Source organism: Prionailurus bengalensis, chromosome C2 (assembly GCF_016509475.1).
Source record: "Prionailurus bengalensis isolate Pbe53 chromosome C2, Fcat_Pben_1.1_paternal_pri, whole genome shotgun sequence".
Classification (NCBI taxonomy): Eukaryota; Metazoa; Chordata; class Mammalia; order Carnivora; family Felidae; genus Prionailurus; species Prionailurus bengalensis.
The window spans coordinates 151,693,308-151,707,802 of record NC_057350.1 but is presented as its reverse complement, the minus strand read 5'-3'; the positions used below and the strand labels follow the sequence as shown (position 1 = coordinate 151,707,802).

Below are 14,495 nucleotides of genomic sequence, written 5' to 3'. Positions count from 1 at the left end.
AACTTTCTGATGGTAATCCATTCCTTCTGAGGATCTAGCTGATGTTTCCATTGAGGGAAAAGTCAACTATTAAAAAAAAAAAAAGAAAAAGCATTTAATGAGAATCCTCTGGGAGGGGAACTGATAAAACTAGGAAGACTCTTGGATTATTTTCCAAACAGTGATCCCTTGTGGCTGAATTAGAATGGACCTCAGCTTGTGGCGTGGCTCTTTCTCCTCCTTGAGCCAATAGTGAGCCAGTGCCCCGGTTTTCTTAACCCCGTGATGAAAGGGGAGGTACCCTCCCAAGTGAATGTGCTTCCATAAGGTAAAGTGGCAGCCAATGAACAATAGTATAATGCCCCGTCATGGGTGATATTAGAATACTATGTTTCCACTTTCCCGTGGGTCAGTGCACTGATGGATTCCAATCCAATGGCGGCCATGATAGCCGTTATATACCCTCATGATGAAGCCTTCCCTGAGAGCAAAGCAGCGACTGCTGAACGCCTAACCGTCTTTCTTTCCCCCCTCCTCCTAAAGATCCCCCTTCCTTCTGGCCTGGCCAGGGCTCCTCTATATGATGCCCCCAGCGGATTCCTTATGCCACCCCTATGCCTTCACCAACCCCCTTGCCTGTGCTGATCTGAGACAGAGCAATGGTGATTAAGCAGAAGGCCCTTTTGATCAGCTGGTTGCTAGCGAACGAGACAGGAACAGGTAGGGGAGGAGAGAACAAGGGGTGTTTTTACTTGTCTGCCTGGCGGTGTGACAGGTAACAAGGGCATCTGCCTTGGTTGCCTGGGAGGTTTTGACCTGCGAAAGGTTGCCAGTTTTGCACACATCTGGAAAATCATCCCTGCCAGCGGAGGGGTGGGGAGGTTTGCCTTTTCACCTGAGTGAGATTATTTGAAGACTCTCTTGTCCAGGCACTCAGCCTTTTGTGTTCTGTGCCTTGCATAGGTTACAGAATGAAACAGCAGCTAATGAAGTCCTTGCCAGCATCCAAAACTACTTCAAGTCCCAGCCCTTTGATTTTAGGGGTGCTCAAATCATTTCTGGGCAAGAGGAAGGGATATATGGATGGATTACAGCCAACTATTTAATGGGAAATTTCCTGGAGGTGTGTGAAAACAAATGCATGGTTTTTAATTTTGCTCTCTACCCCGTCCCCTGTGGGTGGTCACTTAAGCAGAGGTGCATGCTGACAGGGGCATCTGTCCTGTGTCATCCCTATCATATACTGCATTGAGGAAACAACGATGAGACAATAGCTAAGAAAATACACATAGAGCGGGGGCAAAAACACTGCATTGTAAATAGGACCAAATGCACAGGGGAGAGGGAATATCATCACTTTACGAGCTCATAAGAAATTGGAGGTGGGGGGATCTAAATCTAAAGGCTATGGGTTTTTTGAAGGGTAGCTGGAGAATGACTCTTCTAAGAAGCTCCACAGCCCTCTGGAACTTCCAGAGCCCTCGGAACCGTCCTGTGTCCCCGGGTCCCTTACCCTGCCCTGCCCCTTGTGCAAAGGAAAGCTGACCCCAAGGGACAATCACCATGTTACAGAGGACGTGAGCCTTATCCAGCCCAACACCTATCTTGTTCCCCCTCAAATACATTCTTAAATTTTAGTTAATTGCCAGCAGTTCATATTTTAGAAATGTCACACCCACCCACACACACACAAAGAAACGTCACATACAAATCCACATTTCTAGCTTTCCCTGACCCCCACAACCCGCAAAAGCTGGAAGCACTGGTCCCAGTGGGCTCACGTTGGCAATAACCAACCGGAAGAGTGTGGCTAGACCGGAACGGAACGTGGCTCGTGCGGTCCCCAGTTTGCCACAGTCCCCCACCTAACCTTCCCTGTCGTCCCCACCTAACCTACCTCATTCGTTTATGTTGCCTGTCTAGCCCCTGGAAGCATGTGAGTTCACCACCCTTGAAATAAAAGAGCGTTTTGGCCTCCAGATGCTCATGTCAGACTTCTTAGCGAAAAGAGCTGGGCCTTGGGTGGAGAGTCCCGGGCAAACAGAGATGGTGCCTCTGGCCTTTTCTCTCGTTTCCTTTCCCCACCGTGCAGAAGAACCTGTGGCATATGTGGGTGCATCCAAACGGAGTGGAGACCACAGGTGCCCTGGATTTAGGTGGTGCCTCTACCCAAATATCCTTCGCGGCCGGAGACAAGGTGGGGCTGAACAGCAGCCATATCATGAAGGTGTCCCTCTACGGCTACGTGTACTCGCTCTACACACATAGCTTCCAGTGCTACGGCCGCAATGAGGCTGAGAAGAGGTTTCTGGCCATACTTCTTCAGGTACCTGAGCCGGGGGGGTGGGGGGGTGGGGGGGGGTGGGGAGGGCGGGTGGGGGGGTGGGGGGGGGAGGGCGGGTGGAGGGGAAGGGGAGGGGCGGGCAGCAGGCGTTCCTTTGGGGGTCTGGAGGGGAGGGCGCCTTCTGGGGTCTGCCCATCCATCTTCTGATGGGATCGGAAACAAGACCAGTTTGCCAGATCACTCACGGGGTCCGAGCTTGCTCGCCCGCTCCCTGTGTTGTACTGACCACTTCCAGTGTATTTGAGTCCGAAGTCTAGGGAAAGTACAGGGCACCAGATGTTTGGCAAATGATTCAAGACCTGGGATCCCTTTACGGACACAAGCGGCTTTAAACCAACAGCTAAATAAACCTGAGAGTCTTGTGACTCCCCCGAGTGCTGACAAGATAATGAAAGTGGTCCCAAGAGAAATACTTGCTGACAGGGGAGAGAACTGAGCCCTCCCCGGGTGCGGCCTCCTTTTAGATGGGCCTATATTAGGTAGGTTTGATGCCCTTTGTTTGGTGGGATTTGGGAGTAACTGAATGCCACCACATTGGTCAGTAATTGATACAGTAACTGTCCCTTGGCCCAGACGGCTTCTGCAGGCATCAACTGGAAGCTTGTCATTAATATATAATTAGTATTTCTTTAATGTTTATTTTTTTGAGAGAGACAGAGACAGAGCTTGAGCCGGGGAGGGGAAGAGAGAGAGGGAGACACAGAATCGGAAGCAGGCTCCAGGCTCCGAGCTGTCGGCAAAGAGCCCGACGCGGGGCTCGAACCCACGGATGGTGAGATCGTGACCTGAGCCGAAGTCGGACGCCCAACCGACGGAGCCACCCAGGCGCCCCGAGGTTGTCGTTAATATAAACTCAGTGTTAGTGTGGTGTGTGTGTCAGTCAGCACTGACTCCAGGGATACCCTAGACCCCAAATTCCAGTGCTCGGGGGACATCAGTCTCAACCATGCATGGCTGAGCAGGGAAAATGAAAATGAAAGAAAGGGACTTTGACCACCTAGAGGGGCATGAGGCCAGCCAGAGGCCACAGATCCTGGCTTCTGGTGAGACCCAGGGGCAGGGGACAAGGGCTGGGTCAGCCTGTGAACATAGTGGACACAGCACCATTGGTTAATCCCCACCCCTCCCGCCTACTTGGGCAGCTGAGGAAGGAAGCAGTGCCCCCCACCCCCCCCCCCCCCCCCGCCACTAGCCTGAGGGAACAATGGGCTGGCTCAGCAAAGTGCCATCAGCAAAACTGACATCTTCACACCCCTGCATTTACCTTCCCGGTACACATGCCTGTGACATGCCTTGTTGGGAGAGGCTGCACACTGCCTGGGGAGGACAGAGTGGGGGACCCTGCAGGCAGCCCTTGGGGCTCGGGAGACCCAGTGCCCACCCCAGACTCACACCACCCCCACTTGGCCAAAGGGAGCCCCACAGGGAACCGGATCGATCCTCCCTAGCAAGGTCTCCATGACCTCTACTCATCCCTGATCGCTTGCTAACGTACTTCAGCCAACACGCTCTTCTGTCCAGGAGAGAAACTCTGGAAACACCTCTTTTCTCCATCTCCTTTTATTTCTGGCAATGCTTAATGCCTCTCCCTCCAGTTCTGACCCTAGTGGGGGCAGAGGGCAGGGGGCTCCTCTGAACTCGAAACAGGAGAGGGGGCAGGTGAAATCATCCTTTTCCCAGAGGGAGTGAAGGTCAGAGAAGCTAACCTCTTAAATTCGACTGGCCCTGAGGAAAATGTGTGCATGTGTTTATTTTTACAAAGTTTATTAAAGAGTGATTATTGGGGCGCCTGCGTGGCTCAGTCGGTTGAACGTCCCACTTCGGCTCAGGTCATGATCTCGCTGCTCGTGGGTTCGAGCCCTGCATCGGGTTCCATGCCGACAGCTCAGAGCCTGGAGCCTGCTTCGGATTCTGTGTCTCCTTCTCTCTCTGCCCCTCCCCTTGCTCATTCTCTCTTTCTCAAAAATAAATAAACATTAAAAATTAAAAAAAAAAAAGAATGATTATCTATGTCGGGGTACCTGGGTGGCTCAGGCAGTTAAGCATCTGACTCTTGATTTTGGCTTAGGTCATGATCTCATGGTTTGTGAGATCGAGCCCCATGTCCGTCCAGCTCTGTGCTGACAACGCAGAGCCTGCTTGGGATTCTCTCCCCCCCCCCCCCCCGCTGTCCCTCCCCTCCTCTCAAAAATAAACAATAAAAAATTTAAAAAAAAAGAATGATTATCCACGTATCCAAGAACCTACAGTAGAGAAGCCAATACTCCACCTGTCTGAGGTCTCACTTGGGTTTGAGAACGTAGGTCTCAAGGTGTGAGCCTGGCCTGGGGGCAGAGGTGGGCGATCCCACCCTCTAATGTGGACAGTCAGTTCAGAGGGACAGGGGCAGCTCTCCAACTTGCCTGGTAGCCTCCGGATGCCTGAGAAGGTGGCTCTGCCCGCAAAGCCTTCTGACTCAGGTGAGGGAAAGGATCCAAGTGTGCTGACGATCACCCACAGATGCACGTCCCGACCTGCCTGGCCAGTACTTTCATGTGCCAAATACATGTTGCCAAGCCCCGGCTTAGAAGGTTCACAAAGATTATTACATCATGAACACTGGCTGAGTAAATTCCACCAGGTCTGGATCTGGTTTCCTCATGTGTCCCAGTCTGGTGTGGATGGTACCTGGAGCCATACTTTGCAGCCTGTTTTCATATGAACAAGCCTCCAGTTGCTCCAGGGTGACAGCATTTTTAGATGCTAAGGACATGCATTCACTTTCTTTCTTCCCCTCTTTAAGACTTTTTCTTCTGTTTTTAAAAAAAATTTTTTTTAAGTTTATTTATTTTTGAGACAGAGAGAGTCAGAGCATTAATGGGGGAGGGTCAGAGAGAGGGAGACACAGAATCTGAAACGGGCTTCAGGCTCTGAGCTGTCAGCACAGAGCCCAGCGCGGGGCTCGAACTCACAGACCACGAGATCATGACCTGAGCCAAAGCTGGCCACTTAATTGGCTGAGCCACCCAGGCGCCCGTCTTCTATTTTTAAAGTAAAACATGTTCAGTGAAAAAAAAATTAGAAAATGCAGACACAGACACACAAAAATATAAATAATAAAACCAAAGAACCCTAGAATTAACCACCATAAACATACTGTTGCATTTTCTTGCAGTTTTTTTTTCATGCATGAATATGTATATTTACAAATTTGGCTTCATATGCTATATATAGTTTTATATCTAGCCTTTCCCTTGTTTTCTAATGTTATTTATTTTGAGAGAGAGAGAGAGAGAGCATGAGCAGGGGAGGGGCAGAGAGGGAGAGAGAATCCCAAGCAGGCTCCACGCTGTCAGCATTGAGCCCGACACGGGGCCTGATCTCACAAACCATGAGATCATGACCTGGGCCGAAATCGGGTCAGACGCTTAACCGGCTGAGCCACCGGGCACCCCTCCAGCTTTGAGCAATTGCCTGTGTTGCTCAGTAGCCTTTGAACTTATTATTTTTTTGGACGCATAATATTCCAAGCACCATTATTTAAAAAGAAAAACGAGATAGGTCGTTTTCTCATAAAAGACAAGTGCATTTTTATTGTGAAAATGTCAAAGCATGCAAAAAACGCATTGAAGTAAAAATGACTTTCCAATGCTAGTCACCTAACGTCTTCACTGTTCACAGCTTGATGCATTGTTATTCTAGACTTTCCAGATCAATGTCTAACTTGTTTTCTTTATCCTTTAAGATTTCACAATTTGTCAACCATTCCGATCCCGATGGACAACAGGCTATGTCCTGTTTCGCTGCAGCAACAATAATACCGTAAACTTTCTTGTGCACGTAACCTTAATCGAAGGAATGAGATTTTATGAGAAATATAAGTGGAAAAAATAGGCAATCTTCCAACACAAACCCATCCAGATTCCCACCAACAATGTTGTGATGACCTTTTGCAATCTGAGAATTTTAGGGATCCTGAGCCATTAATAAGTCCTTGGATAATGAGGATCTGCTTCTGAATTCCCTATTATATTCACCCGTTTTTCCATTCTTGAGCCAGTATCATGTTATCCTAGTTGCAAAAGTTTGTTTTTCTACTCTGAGACATTTATTTTATTTTTTTTTTAAATTTTTTTTTCAACGTTTATTTATTTTTGGGACAGAGAGAGACAGAGCATGAACGGGGGAGGGGCAGAGAGAGAGGGAGACACAGAGTCGGAAACAGGCTCCAGGCTCCCAGCCATCAGCCCAGAGCCCGACGCGGGGCTCGAACTCACAGACCGTGAGATCGTGACCTGGCTGAAGTCGGACGCTTAACCGACTGCGCCACCCAGGCGCCCCTGAGACATTTATTTGAAACTTCAAAATCGTTCAAAGTAGCAACAAAGAGGAACTTTTTTTTCATTGAGATTATGATTGCAGTTGCATTGACTGCAAATTCATTTGGTAAAATACTGGCTTATTAATGATGTTAGGAATTTCTGTGTAGAGTTACAAAATATTGTTCCAATTATTTAGTTCTTGGTTTGCATCCTTCAATAAAACTTATCGTTTTCATTATGGGTCCCGTACCTTCCTTTTAAATTAGTTTCCTATGTGTTTTTTAATGGTTCCTATCACTATTAAGAATAGTTCCTATCATTGTCTTTCCACTTTTGATAGGATTTACCCTGAGATCAAGTTATGCTATAGTTTTCCAGTGGCCTTTTTTGCTCTGAAGCCTAATGGTTGACCCTTTAGTGCCAATGTCCTGCAAATACTAAGTTCAGGCGAGATTTGTTCCATGTTGAGGGCCTGAACAGCTTGGCCCATTGGCAAATTATATTTAAAGAAGGCATAACAAATAATTCAAACTCCAAAAAGAGCGCAGAAATCATCTTTCCTGAGCTGCTTCTATGTTCCAAGCCAGAAACAATTTATATCTTGCTTCTTGTCCAGGCCACGCCAGAAATAATGTATTTTATTTTAACTATCTTAAAAGCATGTCAGATTTGGAGGGGGAAATTAAATAACCAGGTATTAGTTTCTTTTCTTTTCTTTTTCCCTTTAAAATAGTATTTCCACCACAGGGTGACCCTGGTGCGACATGTTACAAATTACACATAACAATTTTTGGAAATCATGGATTTTTTTTCATACCATTGAAGCAGAGAGGAACCTATTTGCTGCCTTCACAGATTCAGTCATAGTAAGATCTTTCTGGAGGACACTCATTAGAGTTATACTGGATGAGTGTTGGACTTCTGTAGGATTTTGTGTGCAGTCCTGTCACTGACCTTTGTTAAATGATTGCATTACCTTGATACGTACCTCAAATTTCCTCATCCGTAAATTAAAGGAGTTGGAATAAATATTGTCTGAAGCCAAAATGTGACTGAGTCAAAATGAGTGGTTTTGAGATTGGCCAAAGTTCAAATACAATTCCTTAGAAAAGAGAGTCCATAAATAGGACCCTACACATTTTGGAATTTAGCATAAGATAAAACGGAGCATTTTTCACCAGTAAGTAGAATATTGGATCGTCATTTGGAAAAAGTAAAGTCAGGTCGCTACAACAGTCTTTATGCCAAATAAATTACAAGTGGATCAAAGATTTTTATGAATAAGGATATTTGTTGCAGCATTGTTTATAATGGCAGAATGATTGGAAACCATCTAAATGTTCACATAGAGGAGATACCTTAAATAAACTGTAGTTGATTTGTACAGCGGAGTGCTATGCAGCTACTAAAAAGAAGAGGCCATTCTATTTTTTTTCAACGTTTTATTTATTTTTGAGGCAGAGAGAGACAGAGCATGAACGGGGGAGGGGCAGAGAGAGAGGGCGACACAGAATCGGAAACAGGCTCCAGGCTCCGAGCCATCAGCCCAGAGCCTGACGCGGGGCTCGAACTCACGGACCGCGAGATCGTGACCCTGGCTGAAGTCGGACGCTTAACCGACTGCGCCACCCAGGCGCCCCGAGGCCATTCTATATGTACAGTGAACGGAAAGATCTGAAGATACGTTTTTCAGTAAGAAAAGCAAAGGGTGTAACTGTGTATAGAGTACTACCACTTACAGTTTTTAGAAGAAGGAAGAGGGAGGAGAAGAAAAGATATTTGTGTATGCGTACAAGAAGTATACACAAAATCTCCGGTAGGAAATCACAAAAACTGGCAAGAGTGGTTACTTCTAAGGAGGGGATCTCGTGGCTAGACATGGCGGGGAGGGAGCCCTCATTTTCACAACATACTTATTTGCAAACTTCTGGGTCATTTTGTCGGTGGATAGATAATATTCTATTCGAAATGATCAATTAATCTCAACATGTCTCGTGTTCTCCTCAAAATGGATTTCCTAAAACCTGCTTCACAGGACTGTCGTGGGGGGCGGGTCCGGTAACGTGAGCGAGAGCCCAGCGTGGTGGCTGGTGCGGGACTAACTGTTCACCCACCCCCACTGGACGTATCGAGGCAACCTGGGCGTTGCCTTCAGGCACGGGCTGACCCAGAACGGCATGTTTTCATCCATTTCTGTCTTGGCACTGGAGGGTAACAATAGTGAGAATTTGCAAGAGGGGAACACTTGCCCCCCCCCCCCACCAAAAAGTGGTTTCTGACACCTCACTCTTGTACCTGCAGGATTCTCCCACCAAAACCAATGTCATCAACCCCTGCTACCCTCGGAATTATCTCACCACCTTCACCGGGGGCTACATATTTGACAGCCTGTGCACAGCCGACCTGAGGCCTGTCAGTTACAACCCTGACGACATCATCACTGTTGGAGGAACCGGGGACCCATCGCTGTGTAGGGAAAAGGTGGCTTCCCTGTTTGACTTCACAGCTTGCCGTGACCAGGAAGCCTGTTCCTTTGATGGGGTCTATCAGCCAAAAGTTAAAGGGACATTTGTGGTAAGAGCAAAACCCACCCAAAAGCGTCCTTTCTCCCCCCAGTGAGGATTTACTTCTCACCTTTCTGTTTCTCTTCTGTTCACCTGCTTCCCCCTCTCTTATTCCCCTAGCCTGAAAGCTCCATGGTGTGTCCCATTCTGAGAACTAACTTCCTTCTGTGTTACATCCTCCCAGGCATTTGCTGGGTTCTACTACACAGCCAGCGCTTTCAATCTCTCAGGGAGCTTCTCCCTCAGTGCCTTCAACTCAAGCAGCTGGGATTTCTGCTCAGAGAGCTGGAGCCAGGTCAGTATTTAAAGGGAAAAGGGCATGGGGCGCCTGGGTGGCTCAGTCGGTTAAGCGTCCGACTTCAGCCAGGTCATGATCTCGCGGTCCGTGAGTTCGAGCCCTGCGTCGGGCTCTGTGCTGATGGCTCAGAGCCTGGAGCCTGTTTCGGATTCTGTGTCTCCCTCTCTCTCTGCCCCTCCCCCGCTCATGCTCTGTCTCTCCCTGTCTCAAAAATAAACGTTAAAAAAAATTTTTTTTTAAGTAAATAAATAACATAAAGAGAAAAGGGCAGGGTGCCCGGGTGGCTCCGTCGGTTAAGCGCCAGACTCTGGGGTTTTGGCTCAGGTCATGATCCCACGGTTCACGACTTCGAGCCCTGCGTCAGGCTCTGCTGCTGACAGCACAGATTCTCAAGCTCCGCAGAGCCTGCTTCAGATTGCCTATCCCCCCCTCTCTGTCCCTCCCCTACTCGCTCAGTCTCTCTCTCAAAAATAAATAAATAAACATTAAAAAAAAAGGAAAGAGAGGGGCGCCCGGGTGGCTCAGTCGGCTGAGTGTCCGACTTCAGTTCAGGTCATGATCTCACTGATAGTGAGTTCAAGCCCCGCGTCGGGCTCTGTGCTGGCAGCTCAGAGCCTGGAGCCTGCTTCCGATTCTGGGTCTCCCTCTCTCTCTGCCCCTCCCCCGTTCATGCTCTGTCTCTCTCTGTCCCAAAAATAAATAAACGTTGAAAAAAATAAAATAAAACGCAGTGTTCTGGAGCATGCCTTTTCCAAGCGTGCCTGCCTCATCTGTGTGGAACCTCCTTTTCAGCTCCCGCTGCTGCTGCCCAGGTTTGACGAGGTGTATGCCCGCTCCTACTGCTTCTCCGCCCACTATATCTACCACTTGCTGGTGAATGGATACAGATTCACCGAGGAGACCTGGCCCCAAATATATTTTAAAAAAGAAGTAAGTCAAGGCACGGGTTGTTTCCTCCCCTCGCTCTCAAAAGGTTTGTGTGTAGACGTGCGAAAGAAATGTAGAATTTACAGGGGGAGGGGTGATTTCAGTTTGCTGAAGGGAAGCTGAGGAGACTTCGGTCCCTCGTGACCAAAGAAACGACAGCGGAGAACTCAGAGGAGGTGTCGCTGGAGACCCTTCCAGACGAGGCAGCGGTCAGAGGCCAGGTGCCCGCGGACCCTGAGCTCCGCGAGCACAGGACTTGTTTCATTCTTTTCATATTCCTACCATTCAGCACGGGACTGAGAACCTAGAAGGTGTTTACTAAATGTTTGGCAAGTGTATAAATAAATATGTTAAGGATTAGACCTTTCATACTGAAAAGAAACTTTAAACATAACAGTAATTTTTTTTTAATTTTTTTTTCAACGTTTATTTATTTTTGGGACAGAGAGAGACAGAGCATGAACGGGGGAGGGGAAGAGAGAGAGGGAGACACAGAATCGGAAACAGGCTCCAGGCTCTGAGCCATCAGCCCAGAGCCCGACGCGGGGCTCGAACTCCCGGACCGCGAGATCGTGACCTGGCTGAAGTCGGACGCTTAACCGACGGCGCCACCCAGGCGCCCCAAATTTTTAAAGAGGATAGTAATTAGCTGCTCTCCATTTTACACCGATGTCAGGGTAACGGAGAGTATTAGGGATTCATAGCAGCAGTAAGGAAGAATTTCTCTTGGAATGTGCCTGAGGTCACTGTGTGTACGTCAAGTGTCCGGGGATGGTCTGAAGCTGCAGTCATAGCTGCTACCAGGTGACTGTTCGGTCTGTCACCCTCCGGGCCTTGTTTCCAGGCAGGACTCAGCCTTGTGGACATGTCCACGCAGCACTATGTTCAGGTTTGGGGAAAATATTCTCATTTCAGGAATAGCTGCTATAAAGCCGGAAGCCAGTATGTTCAATATCAGCTTTAGCAATAATTAGGATAAACCAATCAATACCCAGCATGAGGCCTGTGATTGTCTACTTTTACATAAAGAAAATTGAGTCATCCCACAAAAGATGAGGCTGTCTGGAGACACAGGGACTGTTGATGGCATGCACTCTCTAAGCTTTGCTTGTAATGAATCTAATTAGCGGGAAAGTACATTAAGAGAACGGAAAGTGACTTCCTCTTGAACACCAGTTTGGATGGATACAGAATCCCAGCTTTCAAGTCCCTTTCCTTTATTCATAAAGAAGTTTATATATCGTTAAATTAGCATTCAAATGTAAAGGCATAAAAAGGACTTAAAGATTTGCCACACAAAGACATCCAAAATATTTGTGGAGGAAATAAATACGAAGAGAAATAAATCCAGGAGGATGTTATAAACATATAGGCAGTCAGAATAAGTGATATGGTGCCTTGAAGTTTGTTTTAAAAAAAGAAAACTTACATCAAAGAAAAGTAAAAGAGAAGAAACCATCCATAACAACCCAAAATTCAAGTATAGCTAATATCCAGTGTGAAGGGAGCAGGATAAGGGGTCATAACATGCTCATCTTGTAAAGGAGGCCTTTATATATGTAACATTTTTAAGGCAAGAATGGAAAAAATAAATATAGGAAAACAGCACTGATTGAAAATTTAAAACTAAGACATTAGACGGAAGCCCAAATATATCAATAACCAAAATAATTATAAATGGACTAAACCTACCGGCTAGAAGACAGATATTGTCAGATCAGATTTTTAAAAATCAAGCATATGTCGTTTGTAAGAAAAACCCTTAGGCGTTAAGCATAAGGACATGGCAAGATTAAAAGTTAAAAAGTTTTCTTTAACTATCAGGCAAACACTACCCCAAGAAAAGGGGTGGAACTGACTGTTTCAAATTTCAGTGGAGCTCTGTAATACCTGACCAAATAGTCTTTAAGAGGATCATTCAAGATACAGAGGATTCCAACATAATGATACAGAGTCCATTCTGAAGACTGTAAATTCTAGACTTTTTTTGTATCTAATAAACCAGCCTGGAGACATGGAAATGAAAACTGATGGAACTAACATAAGAAATGGCCAGAGTCTGTGCTGCGTGTTTAAACTGACCCCCTGGGCTTAGAAACTGGTTCTAGATTTATGTAAGCTGCTCATTACCCTCTTTCTTTAGCCACAGACACTTGTGGACCCGACAGTAGAAACACTCTTGCTGTTACTAACTGTGCCGACATTCCACTTGGCTGTGACGAGGCTGGGAGGATGCTGACGGCTTTTCTCCACGGTGCAGAGAGGGTAGGGCCCTGAGCCTTTGTGGTCTCAGTGACCTGCGTCCTAGCCCAGTCTCTGCAGTGTCTGAACTTGGGCAAGTCCCTTGACCCTAGGCCACAGCTTCGGGTGGGTGGTTCACGAGGATGACCGTGGTGTATGTGTGTAACTTCTGCCTCGAGCCCCGTCCTGAGAACGAAGCCATCTTTCTATCATACAGGTGGGGAACAGCAGCATAGCCTGGTCTTTGGGCTACATGCTTAGCCTGACCAACCAGATCCCAGCCGAAAGCCCCCTGATCCGCCTGCCCATGGACCCACCTGCCTTTGTGGGCACCCTCGCCTTCTTCACGGCAGTGGCCTTGCTGTGTCTGGCGTTCCTCGTGTACCTGTGCGCTTCATCCAGGAAGCAGAGGCGCTCCCAGCATGCCTTCGACCACACAGTGGATTCTGAGTGAGCCTCGTGAAGCAGCTCCTGGAGCCTGAGGGCTGCCTGGAACCAGCCTGGGTAGCAACAGACAACGCGGGCGAAACGTCCGTCTTGGGAAATGCGACTAAAGTCAAATACCCAGGTTACGTGCCTCTCCGATAACTAATTTATGCCAAAGCACCTCTTGGGGAGTCTCTCAACTGTTTATTCCTCCAAAGACCCTACCACGCACTTGTTGACCTACTGGGGAACAGAGGAGAGACAGGCCATCAAAGTCAGGCTCTTTATTCCAAGTGCCCTAGAGGAACAGGGAATTGAGACTGTGACAGTTTAATGTTGAAGAATTGACCTCAGGGCTCAGTTCCACAGAACTGAGTGGAACTCAGTTCCACTGAGGGCTCAGTTCCACAGAACTGTCCACAGAACAGTTTCTCCTTCCACAGAAACGCCATATTCCTCCCGGCAAGTTTGGAAGCTGGCAGGCACCCATGAAGCATTTGACACAGATATGTCGCTTTATGGTTTCCTCCCGTTGATTCTTAACCAAAACTTAGCAATCCCATAAGCATTGAGCTCCCTCAGTCTACTAGCATAATAGCATCTGGGGGAGAAGACTCCATTCCCCCGAGGACAGTGGCCATGGCCAGGCCCTGTCATTCAGGCGGAACCCAAAGGGCAGAGACGCACAGAAAGTCTCCCAGGATGCTGCAGGGGGAGTCCCATTCAGGGCTCCGGTTGGTAGACTGCAGCCTGTGTGTGTCTTCATTCTCACCGCCCCTTCACGTTGCTGTGTCCTCCTATAAAACATGTACTCCTAGCGAGGCTACCATGTTCCAGATCTTTTTGCCTTTGCTAGGCTTTCGCTCCGGGCTGTTTTCTCACTGGGTCATGGCGTGTATGCTACAATATGCCATTCCGGCACGGGTACTTCCCGCTGTCCCAAGATCCTCTTGCTTACCGCCTTCCTAGATGGCAGGCCTCTGTGCGATAGCATCATCCTTCTTCTCTTTGGGGAAAGAAGAGGAGACTGCAGGGACATCTCCTTCCGATAGAGGATGAGAAAGAATCCAGCAAGTGGCTACAAACTGAAAATCAACGTTATTCCAGATTGTTGTTTGTTAGCTGCATGTGGAATAAAGGACTCTTTATTGGCAGCGTGTGTGTGACCTTGCAAACAGTATTTTGTTTTCTCCTAAGGACCCAAGGTGGCATTTATGAGAGGAAGTTCTTAAAAATGAGGAAAATTTTCTTAAGAATAGACTTTCTTGAGCTAAGAAAATTATGCATTAATGTCACCTTCATTCCCGAGAAGTCAAAGTGCTTCCCTTTGATAAAAGCCGTTGGCTCCTTGAGATATTTGAGTCACACATTTCTGTACCTTATTTGACACTCATAAGTGGGGAAGTTAGAACCTG

The 14,495-nt window shown here is 47.5% G+C and overlaps 1 protein-coding gene across 2 annotated transcripts in view; it reads left to right on the top strand.

Annotated features, from left to right (window-relative positions):
• The window catches only part of ENTPD3 (ectonucleoside triphosphate diphosphohydrolase 3), a 38,225-nt gene extending 23,991 nt beyond the window's left edge, over positions 1-14,234 (top strand). For both annotated transcript variants that reach the window (XM_043595682.1, XM_043595683.1), the window contains 7 exons: positions 943-1,102; positions 2,072-2,305; positions 8,926-9,198; positions 9,373-9,483; positions 10,279-10,416; positions 12,872-13,455; positions 13,509-14,234. In XM_043595682.1, coding sequence (XP_043451617.1) covers positions 943-1,102; positions 2,072-2,305; positions 8,926-9,198; positions 9,373-9,483; positions 10,279-10,416; positions 12,872-13,108 — 1,153 coding nt within the window. In that variant the 3' untranslated portion in view covers positions 13,109-13,455; positions 13,509-14,234. The remainder of the gene's footprint in view (positions 1-942; positions 1,103-2,071; positions 2,306-8,925; positions 9,199-9,372; positions 9,484-10,278; positions 10,417-12,871; positions 13,456-13,508) is intronic.
• Positions 14,235-14,495: the final 261 nt, after the last annotated feature.